Source organism: Pangasianodon hypophthalmus, chromosome 4 (assembly GCF_027358585.1).
Source record: "Pangasianodon hypophthalmus isolate fPanHyp1 chromosome 4, fPanHyp1.pri, whole genome shotgun sequence".
Classification (NCBI taxonomy): domain Eukaryota; kingdom Metazoa; phylum Chordata; class Actinopteri; order Siluriformes; family Pangasiidae; genus Pangasianodon; species Pangasianodon hypophthalmus.
The window spans coordinates 18,990,948-19,007,908 of record NC_069713.1 but is presented as its reverse complement, the minus strand read 5'-3'; the positions used below and the strand labels follow the sequence as shown (position 1 = coordinate 19,007,908).

Genomic DNA, 16,961 nt, shown 5'->3' with positions numbered 1-16,961 from the left:
ATTTTCTCATTCTTATGCCATGTCTGATGCATAATACAGCCTTCTCACATTTCTGTCAAGGAAAAATGGCTGAGCAGATTTGCAAATGAAGGTTGTTGACATGAAGATGTTAAACAGTGCTGATTTAAATGATACAATTCTCAGCTTGAGCAATTGCTTATGAGCTTGAAATCATCTAGTTAACTGTTGTTGAAATGGCTCCACTGGAATGATATATATGATTAGTCAAAGACAATTTAAAAGCATCCCATATGCTTGTAGCTATCAACTCTCTATCATTCCTCCCTCCCTCTTCTCCTGGCGTCCCTCCCCTCTTTCCCACTCCTCCTGTGAAGCGTCTGTTAAAGAGTGGAGTCGCACAGTAGGAGGTAGCAGAAAGCGCACACAGCTCATTTATCTAGTTACTCAACTGGGCCAAAGTTAACACCGCTTTTTTGGTACCATTCCTTGAGAGGAAAACTGATCATCATCTTGCCAAAGTTTAGAGAGGACCAGATCCAGCTAGAGTCCATGCCAGAGTGTCGTACTGAGTGAGGAGGCGGGAGTGAAGTGAGCAAAGACTTGGTCAGATCAGTCTCTTGAAAAGTGTGAGAAGTGCAGGGATCTCTGACAGGAAACACACTGTTGCAGGACGCCTGAAACACTCAGCAAAAAAGATACAGAGAAAAAAAGACACATAAACGGACAGAGAAGGTGAAGCATGGGCGCACTAATGGTCATTTTCTCCATCCACCAGAAGCAAAGGAGAAAAAGGAAAGGTAGGTTATACAGAGATATTTCTTAACATGATGGAGTGTGAGGTAGATTTAAAAAAAAATACTTAATAACTATAAGTTAGCATTGTATACAATTATAGCTACAATATTTATAATATACATCCATTCATTCATCATTCATCTTCGGTAACCATTTTATCCTGCTCCTGGTCACTGGTTTTGTGTACATATAAGCAATATATTGCCAGAAACTCACCTTCATGAGCTCATCTCCCTGTTATGCATGTCACAAGGCTATTCAGAGAAACACTGGAAATGTGTTAAAGGATTTTTAAGGGTTGAACATCATTTTTACAGCATTTTTATCAGTTTTCTTTGAACTATGGTTTTAAACATATCTAGTGCTGCTGACTTGCTGCTCACTGCTTTATAGTTAATGCTTTATTATCAGAAAGCGGTTCTAAAACACCACCTCTGACCTTAGCCTGCATAAAAAATAAATAAATAAATTAGCTTTACTGTTAAGTGCCCATTATCAGTTACGTCAAACAGACTGACTTTTACAAGCTTATATTCTGCCCGTCCTGCAATTAATTTATGAGTCAGAATGATGGAAAAGAATGACAGCTAGAACACAGCCAAGTTTTATTTATCACTTATTTATATTAAGCATTTCTCATTATATTTATTAGTTTTTCTTTTAGTTTTATTAAGACATTAGATTAATGAAAATGTCCAGATCAGCTGATAATGTTACACCTATTCCTACTTTTATTAAGATCAGCTTTTATTACAGATCAGCTGATAATGTTACACCTATTACTGCTTTTATAAAGATCAGCTTTTATTACAGATCAGCTAATAATGATACAGCTATTGCTACTTTTATTACACAGATAATATTGTCCAATATTGTCCTGTTCTGTGTTGATCGTCATTAAGAGCCATGTCTATATGGAAGGTTATATTTAGTGTCTCATTTCTAACCTATATTTTATGGATGTTTTGTGGAACAGGTTGAGAGTAAAATGAATGGGTGAGCTCGGTCCCTCTCGCAGGCAATAGATCACAGAGCAGACAGTTCTTTGCACTGTAAGCAGAAATGAGGGGAACCCAGTTTCCATTGCAGCCACTGTAGTGGTCATGCAGTCTGCCGTTGTATCTATGTTTACTTTAACTGTGTCTGACTTTTTGCCACAGAAACATCGTAAATGTCAAGAACAGAGAAATTGTGTTAAAGTTTGTTTTTTGTGTTTACAAGGTATGTATGGTGCAGTGTTAGGGATCTGTACAGAATATTTCAGTTTGTTGTACCTGCTGGTTCCTTGATACTCTGGACTAATTGTCTAAATATTTAAAACTGTCAACTTTAACTAATAGAAAATCTTAACTGTGTTCAAATGATGCAAGCACCATCTGTCCCTTGCCTTAATTCTATTATGTTAATATGATATAAAATAAAAATGATAATTGCTCATGCCACAGCTCTTTTGAATCATCAATTCTGATTGGACAGAAGATGTTTAATAACTTTATAAAACAACACGTAAGTAGTGCAGCTACATGGCTAATGCGAGCTATTTATTAATGTTCTAATATGGTATTTGTTAAATCATTTATGTAGTAATAATTAATTTATGGGAGCTGTGCAAAATTAATTTAACTTAAAAATAAACAGATTTTTAAAAGAAATAAATGTGTTAATTAAAAAAAGATATATAATCATTGACATTCTGCAGTGGTCAAGTAGTATGTAAGGAGAACATTTTTGTTACATTTATCAAAGAACAATGCACTGTCAATGGTTTGTAAAATTGTTCCTTAACATTCCATGCCTTAACCAGCACAGCGAAAGTGTATCAGTGAGAAGAAAGGGCAAATGTTGATGAAGATCGACTACTTGTAGCCATTATATCATAAGTGGCAGTCAGCAATATCGTGTTTCACAGCTGTTCCATAGCATTAACTGTAACTGTAAATGTGTACTCTTCGACAAATTAGTGACTGTACTTTTGTCCTGTAATAATGCAAATGCAACATGCATATGTATATTTTTTAAATACTTTATTCCATATCCTTCAAGTAAGACAGGTCAATCAATAGCTTCGAAAGCATGTGTTTACCAAAATTAATTCTTTCACTAGACACCAAAATATAAAATAAATATGAGTACTATGAGCTGCAATTTTCTTTTTTAGAACTAGAGCTGTGTGTATGTATCCTGGTATTCAATGCACTCCTGGTACGCAAGGCTCTAAGACTTTCAGGAATACCCTTGGGTATAAAATGACATTTAATTTTTTTTTTTTTTTTTTTTTGCATTAGCATTGCTTCTATGCATTCCTTAGAAATGTGGCCCAGTTTAAAATATCGGATATTCCATCCACTGTAAAAAAAAAAAAAATAAATAAATAATGATAATAATAATAATAATGGAGTTAGATTTACTCAGGAAAAGCATGGTAACAATTTCCACACATAAAGTCTTAGTAAATTTAACTAAGCATATTTTAGTAAGGTTTACATGGCACTAAGGATTACTCTCATAAAAAATGTAAGTAAATTTAACTAGCAATTTTCTTTTTTATTAGTAAATTTTACTCAAACTTGATTTACATGGTTAACTATTGCACAAATAAAACAAGTAAATTCATTTAAAAGTAAATTCTACTTATTTATTTCACACAAGAGAAAAAGTACATATCATCTAGAACTTATAATTACTACTTAATGGCCACTAACTCCTTAAATTGATCCAACCAGAAGCATTTCTATGGGTAAATACACTAATAACAGCCTTCATAAAGACTGAACTGACAGAACCCAACATGACTACATAACTGCTTTGTGTGCACACATACAAACCTTACACCTGACTGAGAAACACAAAGAGGATGAACCCATCGGTTCCATTAACATTACTTCTTTTTTCTAGTTTTGCAAAATAATATTAAATTTTGCCCAGTAAAGTAGTACTAAGTACTAAGTAAAGTATACACTTTTGGTTTTAACCACATATTTACATGAATTAATTTGTGACAGTTACAATTAATTTAGTAAGTTAAAGCAATTAAGTAATTATAATTTTTTTGGGGGGGTTGGGCAATCTGACAGTTTTGACCTTTAGGGGACATTAGGCTGCTTTTTTTCCCAAAAACTGCAGCTTTTATTTTTTTAAAAAAAAATATGTACCTTTTGTTACTGAAAAATGTACTTTTTGTTACTGAGTATAGTGTATATGTGTATTTGTGTATCTTTAGTATAATATCCTTAGTACAAAAACTAACCAGCGTTGTTGAGACAGAGCCTCACATAAGTGTATCCAGTGGCCTTTGATGAATAATGGGTACTTGCGTTCAAAAACACTGAGGATAATGTTTTGGTGCCACTCTGATGGCAGCACTGCCATCCTCCCGCCCGCCTACACAGAGCTTTCTGAAGAGCTCCTGTGTTTCAGTGCTGCCTCTTATGTAGCAGAATTATGCTGGCATAATACATAGAGGCAAACACATGATGCATTTGAAGAACACTACACAGACTACAGTCCTACTATAATTATTGAGAGCTCTTGAGCTCTTAGCTGTGTCGTGTCTCACTTTGCAGTTCTGCTTCAATTCTTCAGCTTCAGTCTTAACCAAAAGTGACTAAGCAGGTGGGAGGAGCACACACTGTGTACTTGTCGAGTAGTAGCAGAAGGCGCATGGTTCTCCTGTGTCAGGGCCACTTGCATTCCACTTGCTGTGTTCTCTAATTGAATTTGTTTCCCTGGTCACCCACCGATTGGCCTGTGCTGCTGGCTCCAGTACCATCCTGGTCCTTCTGGTGTTTGCGCTGATAAACAGGGCAAACAGAACACACACAATCACTCATGCCAACTGCAGGGAGAGCAGCTGTCACTCAGTGCAGGGTAGTGACTGCACACTACAGGGTAGTGACTGCACTCCCCAACAAGCCCATGTAGTGCACCTGGAGTGAGCTTGTGAAACCTACTTTATCTTGCTTAGGCAGGCCAATGCTAACCTATTACTGGATGTATTTTTAATTTACATATATATATATATATATATATATATATATATATATATATATATATATATAGATGCACTAATTACTATCAAATGTTGCTATTTGATAGTCAGTGTTAAGTCAGTGTTCCATTGATGTGCTCGCCTTTCGAGGTGTTGTGCCATCAAGGGGCAGCGTGCTCACTGACCTACTTACTACCTACAGTACTGAGGAGTGCACCTAGTGTTCAAGATGGCAAAAACGGCATACAGTGAGACCACACTGAAAATCTGGATTTTTTTCCATTTAAAATTGGAAATAAACAGAAAGTTTTAGAATTTTGAAATATTTAAAACAAAGTAAATGTTCAATATCTTGAATATTTAATATTCAAGATTCTGCACTATTTCTAGGTCCCTATTTAAATGTAAGCAAATGTGTGATATTGACCAGGTTAAAAGGTTTGTACACAAGGTCAGATTTTCTCATGCCTAATATCTTCTATTGAAGCATGTGTTCAGGCGACACTCTGGATGGTCACGATGGATTTGATCTAAAATGGATCATAAGGTTTTGCACAAACTTGTGGAGTCCATGCCAGCTCGAGTGCACACTGTCATTAAAGCAAAAAGGGGATGTACCAAGTGCTAAGAAACTCTGAAATTCATGTAAATATTTCAAAGATTCTACTTTTCACTCAAGTTATTGTTAATTATGAAAAGAATGCAAAATTGAAGCATTTTCACTAATGGTCTCAGAATTTTGCACCCTACTGTATATTGAAAAGATTGTGAGAACAAAAGGGGATTATGAAGTGGAGTTTTGAGAAGTAATGTTTGTCTGTACATCAGAAATGTGTGTGCATCGTTCAATTTGTCTCCCTTTTCCTAGGTTCAGGTATTCTGATCTGAGATCTGGTTAGGCTGGAAATTTTGCTGAAACCTGGCAACCCTGGTTAATGATATTAGCCTCCTGTGTGTGCCTCACCCAGTTTGACAATCTCTCAACTTAATTTTATTTGAGGCTGTCATTATTAATGGCTTCCTGCCCCACCAAAATCTGTAGTTATGAGCTGCTGCTGGCAATAAACTTCTACAGGCACTCTGACCAAAATAAAAAATTCAGCTATGGCTCAATCTGTTATATCTGTTATAAACATGCCTTCTGTAATGTAGCACTGGGTATTATGACAATATAATATTGTTTTTGTGATAAATGACTTCAAAATACACTGTTTTGAGAATATTGCATTTTTTTGTTAAATATTTTTGTAAATGTGAAATGAATAATAGTATTTTGTAGAAACAGAAATTTAAAAAACTTCCAAAGCATCCATCATTCTGTGATTGCTGCAGAGTTTAAAAAGCTGGTGTGGATTTAAACGCTGATTAAAGTGGAAGCAGAACTTTTCTGAGAGGCATGTGCATTCATGTGCCTTTTACTGGTCTTTGTATGGCTCCACTTGTTATAAAGACCTGACTGGTGTTGTTCTGCAGAGATGGTTTTTGTTCTGGCAGCTTCTCTCCTCCCCACGCAGGATCCCTGAGTGACCCTCAGGTTCTTGGTCACCTCAAGCACTTCTCCATTCTTTTTGACTGAGCGCTGGCTGTAAGAAGGGTCTTGGTGATTTGATCCTGTTTCAGAAGTCGACCGACAATCATTTGACCTTAGCTCGTATCAGCTGTAGAGCATTGTATACACAGAGGCGGCCATTCCAGTTTCATGGGTCACAGCAAAGGGTCTTCATACTTGGTGTAAATGTTTTGGTTGTTAATTTTTAATACATTCACATAACTTTGTAAAAACCCTGTTTATTCTTTGTTATTATAGATTTTTGTTTGCTTGAATAAAAAAAGAGTAAGGCTGTATCATGACGAAAGGGAAAAAACGTGTGGGGATCTGCTTTACCCTGATCAGGGTCACAGGGGAGGCTATCTCAGGAACACTGGGTGAGAAGCAACTATACACCCTCTGATGGGAGAACAGTACATTGCAGGGCAGCATGCACTCATTCATTAGTTAATGCAGTTAATAGTACAGAAATCAGCTGCTAGGAAGCAGAGTATCTTATTGAAAACAAAGGCTATAATTCAGAAATGACATGAAATGAGACTGATGTACTGGTACATAGTCCCTATCTGAACAAACAAACGATATCAAAGTCAAAACAGCTCCTGAAGAGTAAATTTCCTGTTTTCTGAAACTCTCTCAAACAAGCATTGCCAGGAAATGCCATCTTTCCTGCTGAAACTTTTTTTCCTTATTCAGTTTATTTTAGTCTTAATATTTCTTTCTGTGTGTTTATGCAAGTAAAAGAGTTCATAGGATGCTATACAGTAAAGAAGTACACTAGTGTAAATTACCATTTAAATTGAAAGGCCCAGTAGAATGGAAAAGCAGTTACAGTGCTTCTGTATATATATGTATATATGCTGTTTTAATGCACTCTCACTATGTATGCATATTTGATAAACATTGGTAGATCAGGAAATTTAAATAACTTTACATTTTACAATTCCTGCTCATCTAATGAAAATATTGATTGACCCTCATTGTCCAGTTGAGGGCAGCATAGCCATGTCTAGCCATGTAAGTTCCATCAGGTTTGCTGAAACGAGACATCTAACGCACCCTGCACAGCCTTTGGTGGACTTATATGTGAATTGAAGAAACCATTTTATCATTTACTCAGTAAGCTCAGAATAAACAAATAAAGATTTACAAATGGCTTGTTTGTTGATATTTTTCATTCAGTAAATGCAGTGGTTTCACGTAAGATAATGGGATGTTATAAATATCATTTAATCCCTTTGAACACAATTTGTGAATCATGAGCTTGTTTTAGAGATAACAGAAAACATATGCATTCATTAAATCGTTTAAAGGCCGTTAGGAACACTTAGCATAAACACAGTAACAAAGTGAAGATATTAATTATATTTAACACCACTAACTCCACATGCTTACTGATACATTTATTAAGTATTAAGTATTCAGTGGTAATTAAGCTACACAGTGATGGCTGAATAATTACTTTTGCTCCGTTTATCTAAATGGCTGTGTTGTGCTTTGAATCAAAACAAAGACTATACAAGAAATTGATGCTGTTTTGCTTTTATTACTGACAGCTCAATTCATTCCAGAACATTAACGGATGCTATTTGAACATTAAAATCTCTATTCAGAATTAGAATTCATTCACCCTTTTTCTATATTGAATAGTAAATGGTAAATACACAACAATGCACAACAGAAAAAAGGCAAGAATGCTACACTTTTACCCTCATCAAGAAATCCAGATTATATTATTATGGGAGATAGAATTATCCCCAACCCTACATGTTCACTCCATTCCCTGGTAAACTTGCTCTTGCATTTGCATATTGAACCTGATAGGCCATTGTATTTTTATGATGCAGTAACACTCACCTCACTCAAATGAGATTTTTAGCCTTCTTGCCTTCTTGTTTATTAAATAATGTGACAACATCACTGCATGCTGCTCATTCTGAGTCACAGGCAGCATAACACACTAGGTGGAAAACGCTATCTGTCCTCTTCCGTAGGTGCCCATGATTGGCTACTGTCACTGTGAGCGACAGGCAAAAGAGAGTATACCATTCCTCTGCTGAGTTTTGCATGTACTCCTCGTTGTTTTCATGGGTTTCCTCCAGCTTGTCTGGTTTCCTTCCTAAAATATGTCAGTAGGTGGATTGGCTACACTAATGAATGAATGAATTAATTAATTAATTAATATTGTCTGATCCTCAGTGACTTTAGCTGAGATTACAGATGCTGCTATGAAAATATAGTTATTGCTTCATCCCTTGTTGTTGCTGAGTGGACAGACTTGTGACCGGGTACAAAATTTGCTAAAATAAACACAATCTTGTACATCCTATTTTGATAAGACTAGTATTGGCTCTGACAAGAAAACTACAATATGTCCAGTTTTTAGTTAATAAGCCTCATTTATCATTGGCCTCATTTATCACTGATTCATGAAATCTTTTAAATGTTACTAAAAGCAGTTTAAACAATAAATTTTTTACTAAAAGCTGCTTAATAGTGGAATAAACGATGGTCATGGCAAAAATGGTACACTTGTGGCTACTGTGATTAGGGAGCTATCTGTTACAGTTTTATTTGTGGCAGCTGGGCTCACTCTAAATATAGATAAGGACCCTGATGGCAGGCTTTATGTGGCTGCATGGTGCAATCACTCAGGACCTGACAGTGTGTGTGTGTGTGTGTGTGTGTGTGTGTGTGTGTGTGTGTGTGTTTGTGTGTAGGTACCTGAAACATGTTGGGTTCTTTACTTACCCGTGATGAGAAAGTGTGAACTATCACACCAAGACATCGTGTATAGGATAAGGAGTTTATTTTCTGATACAGTGAACTTCATGTTGTTTTTAAACTTATGGCCAGTTGCACAAAAATGTTCTTTGGTGTCAAAAATACTGTGTGCTTAAGGTGCACTTGTGGATGACTCTAAAACCATAGAGAGGATAATTGAATCCAATAGGAGCTCTTGATGATGGCAATCAAAACCCAGGCTGAGCTAATCTTTAATCCCTGCTTGTCTTCCCAATTGCACATGACTGATGAGAGAAATTGCTGGAGGGGAAATGTGTGGAAAAAGCAGCATTGTGAATATCTTTTATTAGAATCTCTGCATGGTGCAAAGATTTTCCCCTTACAATTTGCATTCCTCAAACTTGCTAAACTCACTATTATTAATTGTGCTCCACGATAAACCTCTCTGGAAATAATCATTCAAACATTCAGAGGTTTTAAAGATAGGACCAAAGGAACGTGTTCTGCTTTTAAACCAACCATCCTTATCAGACTGAAGGACATGTAATGGTGGGTAATTTCATCTCTCAGTCCCACACAAAACCCCCTTTTCTGGGTGAGTCATTGTGAACCTAGAGCCTGAATGTGGTTTCGTGTCCTTGGTGCTTCTGGAGCTAAAAGAGCCTTTTACTTCTAGCTAATATAACTCTCACATAAAAGATTGGCTTGTAATTTAAGTTTCTGTCGAAGGTAGCTCATGCATTATCAAGAAATTCATTCTTCTGGCATTTATAAATGCTCATATTGCTTAGTATTCACAACTTTTTCAGTGCTTACTTTACAGAAACAGATTAATTAATCATGTGTGACAGCTTGACCTTGTAGGCAATCAGGTGAGGTGGCTGCTCATTTAATTGCATTAATCCAGCTTCATTAGCAGGGGAATCAACGGACTGTTGCCGTAATCAAATCCAACAGAATAGCGTGATTATAACAGCGCTAAATAAGAATGAGCTGTCCTTTAAACAGCTGCCTCAACCTTCTGAGAGAGGCTTGAACACACACAAGTATGTTTACAGCAGTAAAAAAAAAGCATCCAGTTTGCTACACTGCCTTTAAGAGTGTGTTGCACTGTCATTTTTTAGCTTCATTTTTAAACACACAATTGTTGCACTTTATATTAGTTGCAATTCCCACAGGGATGCTGAATAATAGTGAGTTTGGCATGAAGTGTAGTGCAATATTTTGGGAACAGTCATCGTGTCTAGCATGGATCCTTACTGTATTTGTTTCAGGACCAGTTTCCTTGGTAACAGATGCTCAATGTGACAGCGTCCTGAGGTGTGTAGAGCTTCAGAGCTATACACACTGTGTATTGTCTGACACCGGGTCTCAGGAGATGGACTGAAGCATTATCTTATTCTCTGTGTGTCCATTAGAGAAAGATAAACTCCACAGAAACATCCTCTTTATTGTGGAATATTACACAGGGAGGAAAAAATAGTCTTTCACTCTTTCATTCAATTCTTCCTACCTAATACCTGTCCAAAGATCCCTTATCACTTTCTCTTGTCTCCCTAAGCTTTATCTATTTAGTCTTTGTCTTCTCCATCACTCCACCTTGCCCTCCCTGCTCCTTTTCCAGCTCTGCCCCTCCCCATCTCTCCTCCTCTCCTCCTCTTCTCCTCTCCTCCGTCTTCACTGAGGATGTGAAGAGACGGAGTCTCTACATGTAGTTTACAGCAGAGTGTTCTGTGTCCAGAGCTGTGCTCACACCATGACATGACTCAGTCAGCACCATGAACTTGGAGGGGTTGGAGATGATCGCTGTGCTGGTGGTAGTTGTTCTTTTTGTAAAGGTTCTGGAACAGTTTGGACTTTTAGAAGCAAGCTACGATGGTAAGCAAAAAAGTGGCAAAGATTCTCTGATTTTGCTAATGTGGTTAGTATTCACACTTAGAAGAATGGTTAGTTCTTTAGCCTTCTTTCCATTCCATTCTAGTTAGAAATTACAACTCGAACAAGTGGAGTCCATTTAACATACAAATGAAAAGAGTCAACAGGTCTGTCTTAGAGCTTCTTGTTTGTTTGGGGTTTTTTTTTTTGTCACATTTTTAAAATAAAAATATCAGTAAATGCTTCTGGCATCAGATTTTTTTTAATGAATGACAGGCTGTGTGCTGTAACTAATAACATACATGTGTAATGTCCACTTGTTAGCCAAGTATTAAATGTATTACATACTTTTGTAGCCATGTGATTAAGTGGTTGAATGTCCAAAAAGGGAAGAGAAATATTTCTACCGAAAACATAAAATTATTCTCTGTTAATGTTTTCTTATTTGAGACCCAAAAGTTCTCAGATAGAGAACAGGTGCCAGAAACATTTGGCAGAAATACTCATGTTTCAAAACTATGTAATTATGGCATTATAGTATTTTTATTAGTGCAATATTTTATTTCAGGATCTATTTTAGTATTATTGATAAATAATTGATTTTAATTGATAACTGTCAAGTAAAAAATAAACAACAACTTTGCAACATTCCACAGACTAACACATATTGAAAGGTTCTCTGAAAAGTTCTCCTGTGCTGTAGATTAATACTGTTTATCAGCTTTCTCGTATTATAAAAATAACTTAAAATGACCATATGCTGTTGGGCATAAGCTTCTCTGCTTCTTTATATTGAGCACAAGCTGTTTTGTGGGGAAAGATGCTGGAATCACAGCGAGGAAGTTCTTATTTTGAATGTGTGAATCGCTCATTCTGCAACCACATGGCTACCTGTTATGTATAACCTGTTATGGTGAACAGTCTGAGACAACATGCTGCTTAAAAACAGGACTTGTTGGGTTTGTTAATGTTGTGGTGGGATTTCTATATTTGGAGTTTATAAAGGGCAAACATGCCTCTCTGTTATATATGTTACCTACAGGTGGTTAGGCTCGGTGTCTTTATGCTAGATGTATAAATAATGAAAATAATGAAATAACATTAAAATTAACACTAAAAATCATAACAAAATAATTAAACACTCAATGGCTAATTTACATCCCAGCGACATCTGAAAGCCTGCAACAAAAATCTGTCTGCTTCCAGCATTTCCTCACACAAGAGTGTTTAGTCCAGTCACGACCCAGCCTATAGCCACAGACTTATGTTCAGGACTGATAGGACTTTCTGAGACTTTTTAATTGTGCTTATAAAAATCTTAATAAGTAACATAATTTAACATTATTTATTTATTTATTTAGTATTTCTATGTTTAGTCTAAATCTAAACATTTTTCTATCATTAATAACTTATAAATCAATGAAAAATACTCAAAATCATGAGAAGTATGTTTAATAAAAAATAAATGACCTCAGGATTACCAAAAGATTAGGTTAAGCATGTTTTTAATCTGGATTTAAAAACTTCTATAGCATCACTGTTTTGTTAATGTTTTCTAAAATAATATTCTAGAGTTTCAGAATGATATAATAAAAATCTTCCTCTAGCTAAGGTGCAGGTTGTTGGTCCTAATGACAGCAAGAGCTAAAGTTCTCAAACAAACAAGAGAGGTGAAAAGGGGTGATGTCCTGAGATGTTAAGTTGTATAAATACCATAACATTAGTTAGAATTTGAGCTTCTGGCTTCTTTGCACTGAGTGATAAAAACTATAGCCTTCCCCTGTTAAAACCCACTCTGATAACTCCAAGCAGAGTGCTTCTGAAACTTTTTATATCATATTTTTTATGTGTGTTGTTTGATCAAGGCACATTTCAAAAAGGCATTGAGGTGACTATAACTTGGACTTGAATGTTTTATTTATGTCCTTTCAGATTCTGTCTGGCCTTGATGCTTTCTATGCTTTTATAGTCATATGAGTCATTTCTGATTATTTCTAATTAAATTTATTATCTCATGCAGTGGTAGTTCTCTATTTATGGAAGTGAGTTCTCAATAACATGTACAAGTCTGGTTATCTGTGTTAGGAGGGAATGCTGTCTTATGCAGATTACCTGACTCAACATAGTGTCTATTATACTATTGAATCCTATATAAGAGCTAGAACTTTGTTTTGTACTTGTTTGTTATACCATGGCAGATTTTTTCTCTGGATCATGATCATGATTATTCACATCTTGGCCAGTTTGCTGCAGATTTATTAGCAGATAATTTCTTAATGGGATTGCATTCTTTCTTGATGAGTCAGTTGTTATTCTTGAATGTGTATTTTTTCATGTATTTTAAATGAACCCAGATTTCACTGTGCATGTTTGGTTCATAATTGAGTAAAACTAAGGCCTAACAAAATACTTCAAAGCCTTGCATTTTGTACAAGCAGAAGTCTGTTAAGTTAGTAGGACTGAAATGTACCTATGTTGATCACTCACTAACTTACAGTTCTAAAACAGTTACAAAATGCGCTGTTTCACACGCACTACCTGTGACATTTGTTTTGAAAAACTGATCAGTAGAAGAAGAAAGAGCTTGGCTACAAAGAGGATGTTGGTAGTGTACTGATATCAGGTATCAGCCAATAAGCAGAGCGCTGATGTACTTGTTTTTTTTTTTTTGGGGGGGGGGTTGTTTTGTGTGTGTCCAAATATCTTTAGTAAATAATGAAACACTATAATGCACTTTAGAACTACTGTGACTGTTAAAAAAAAGTCACTTTTAATAAAGCTTATGAATTTTTATCATAGATATATTTTACAGAGGTTGTATAGTCACAGTTACTCTGGTTCTTAACATGTAACTTAAGATTGTCATCATATTTGACATAACACTTGTCATGAAGTATGTCATAACATCTGTCATAAAACATATGCTATCTACAATACATGTGACATAAGCTGTGATTGCATCACACCTTATAAAAGCTAGAATTACCGGCACTGGTAACACAACTATATTTTATCACTAGTATTAAATGGCAACTCGTGGCAGCTTCTTGATTAGGAAAGTCTTATGGTGCAGGGCATCAGTACAGTGTTACATATACAGTGTTTCCACCAGTGTTACCATCCTTTTAAGGATTTTCATACAAATTAGACTGTGTGTAAGTAAGGATGATGTACACTGAACTGGTTAGTTGAATCATGTAACAGATGAGTTTCTTCATATTTTTTAGTTTGTTTTTTGAAGTTTTATGTTGGTGTTGATCCAGTGCTTTAATGTGGTATTTTGAATATTAAAGTCTAAAGTGGTTATTGTTTACAATGCATTAATAGCTTATTAGGATGGAGCCAGAGCCAAAACATTTTACTGAGAGAAAAAAAAAACAATGAGAAAATCAGTGAGTGAATCAACATGTCACAGTCCTGAAAACCACAGGAATAGAAACAAGAATCGATGTAGACTATATCTAATGGTTAGTTAGCAACCATTAGCTTCCTAACTAGGATAACATTATCTCCAGGTTTTACCTCCAGTTTAAACTTAATTACATTTCTTTGTTAAAATAACTGGAATTGTGTTTTTTTAATCAAAACTTGACAGAATAATGGTAGAAATGAAAAATGGAAACATTAGCCATATGAGTTTCCTTTCTTACTTCAGGCAAATGCATTGAACACCTAGTTTTACAGTAAAGTTGATATTGGATGTTTAACAGTGTTTTTTCAATATAGTCACAGCAGTGTTACAGTAGCTGTTCAGTAAAGTAGAGTACAGTAGAAAGCTTAAAGATTTCCCTACAGCCAGACTGATCCATCTCATGAAATTTAAATCTCTGCAAAGGTTACTTATAATAACAGAATCTTGTCTCCTGTAGGGCGTCTCTGTGAGCTGTGTTCTAGTCACTGGGCACTTGTCATTATGGTTTTTGCTTTTTTGACATTACCGTTTTAATTCACTAACATAGGCATATATTTATTTGTTTGCGTGCAGGTTAATGGGCCACGTGCCAGACTGTGCCAGACAGTCGAATTATGCAGGCCTATACAGAGAGTGATGAATTGATTAGGCATTCACATACATTGATTAGTCGATTTTTGAAATGGGTACTTTTTTATCTCTGCACCCATTAATGCTGCAAGACATTGTACTTTAGATTATTAGGTTGCCAAGTTCAATTAGCATAATCCTATCATGAATCAAAGTAGGTCATGTTCGATCTTTTTAATAGGCAAAAAATAATCTGGACACTTAACTTTGATTAGCTAATTAATTATGGAAAAACTCCAAGTTTGTTTTCCAAATCCACTTTAATATAATATAGCCCATATTTATATAACATAACCCATGTTATGTTGTATACATTTTCAAATAAATCTCACACAAGAAGCATTGCTGTGCTGTAAAAATTCTGTCTCAACCCTACGTCAGCCTCTACTTACAGAAACTGGTGTATAAAACAGTATTCTGTATTACAAGATCCAACAAAAGTAATTAGCTGTTCAAAAGTACTTGTCAAAGTTAGTTGGGTTTCTTTGGGGTTTTATATATATATATATATATATATATATATATATATATATATATATATATATAATTTAGTTATGTAGTTTTCGTTTAGTTTTTATTTGATTTTGAATGCTATTCAAGCTATTGCTGAAACAGAGGTTTAAGGACCTTTATTTATTTTGGTGTGTAGTATGTAACTGCCCCCAATGTGTGAGACGTATGAATCTCAGAGGTATCATAGAGTTAATATGGAGAAAATTCTGTGATGTTCTTGTTTATCTTCTGGGAGTTACACGAATTCAAATAACCATGCACTTGTCTAATTAGCACTTGGAAACAAGCTATAGCCTCTTACATTGTGGAATCTGATTTCTAACATATATATGGTTCAGTATGTATTCCATAGAAAAACTTTAGGAATCTCCTAAAGAGAAAGTTTGGTTCTTGGTTGGTTCTTGTTTATTGTTGATAAAAATAGCCACTGTATGGAAATGGCTCTATTCACTCTGATCACTGCCTCTCTGGAGGAGTGACACTGAGTGACAGCAGTGTCACCAAAACACTGCTGATATGACAAGTGATGAGATGATGACAGAGACGAGCCTTTAAACAGGGCACTGGCTTTCAGCTCAAATGGCTCTGGAGGATATTTGTAGATGCTATCTTGGCTGTATAGATGACCAATTACCATTTTTAACCATAATCATGATTTAAATGAGTCCAATTCTCAAATCACAAGAGCTGCCGTACTTTTTATTGAAGCCCACATCATTGAAGATGTCATTTCAACAAGCTTTAAGAGCAGAAATTTGACCCAGTAGCAACAGTCTACAGTGTTTACAGTGATGTAAACAGCTTCTTAAACATCCAAGTGACATATGGCTTATGAGTAAGAACTAGCCAAATTTGGTACTAGCCAAATGTAGCAGGTGCTTGGATGTGTGAAAATGCAGGTGGAGAAATTAGACCTAAGAGTCTGTGGTACTTTGTCACATATTTTATTAACTTCATCAGAGAATATTTTATATGACTTTAATGAGCAGCAGTGACCTTTTGGGCTGAATGCACAGTAAGGTTCTGGTTCTGAGTTCTGGTCCTTATGATTGTTTAAATAAAGCATTACTATAAACTGCATCATTTATTCGTTCATTTTCATCATTTATTTCAGATATTCTTCTTTCCATTGGAAACTAAAGTAAGTCTGTAGTTACATTTGGTAAACCATAATTACAAGCCCACCAGTACTTTAAACTTTAATCACAAATGCAATATCGGTCAGAACAAAATTGCATAGATATTTTCCCCCAAATTTTCAGCCTTGGTTGGTTGTAAATGTAACCTTTTAGGTGAATCAAGTTCAACTGGTAAAAACCATCAGATTTTATAACCATCATAGATTATTAACTAAGCCCTTGAATTTCGAAAACATTCAGAGCAATTCAGTCACAGAATCATTCCTGTCATTTGGTCTAGGAGGCATGATATGTGAACTTGACAGGATAAGACTCCAAAAAACAGAGAATCAGGAGAGGTGTTGCTTTGTGTGT

At 35.5% G+C, this 16,961-nt stretch overlaps 1 protein-coding gene across 5 annotated transcripts in view; it reads left to right on the top strand.

Annotated features, from left to right (window-relative positions):
* Positions 1-16,961, top strand: part of kcnip4a (potassium voltage-gated channel interacting protein 4a) — a 148,718-nt gene that overhangs the window by 69,414 nt on the left and 62,343 nt on the right. Inside the window, exon 1 of one of the 5 annotated variants that reach the window (XM_026936281.3) lies at positions 220-758. The exons of 3 other annotated variants lie outside the window; for them this stretch is intronic. In XM_026936281.3, the coding sequence (XP_026792082.2) occupies positions 701-758 (58 nt within the window). In that variant the 5' untranslated portion in view covers positions 220-700. Of the gene's footprint in view, positions 1-219; positions 759-10,626; positions 10,917-16,961 lie in introns of those variants that run through there. One more of the 5 variants, XM_026936277.3, reaches the window with a different exon arrangement.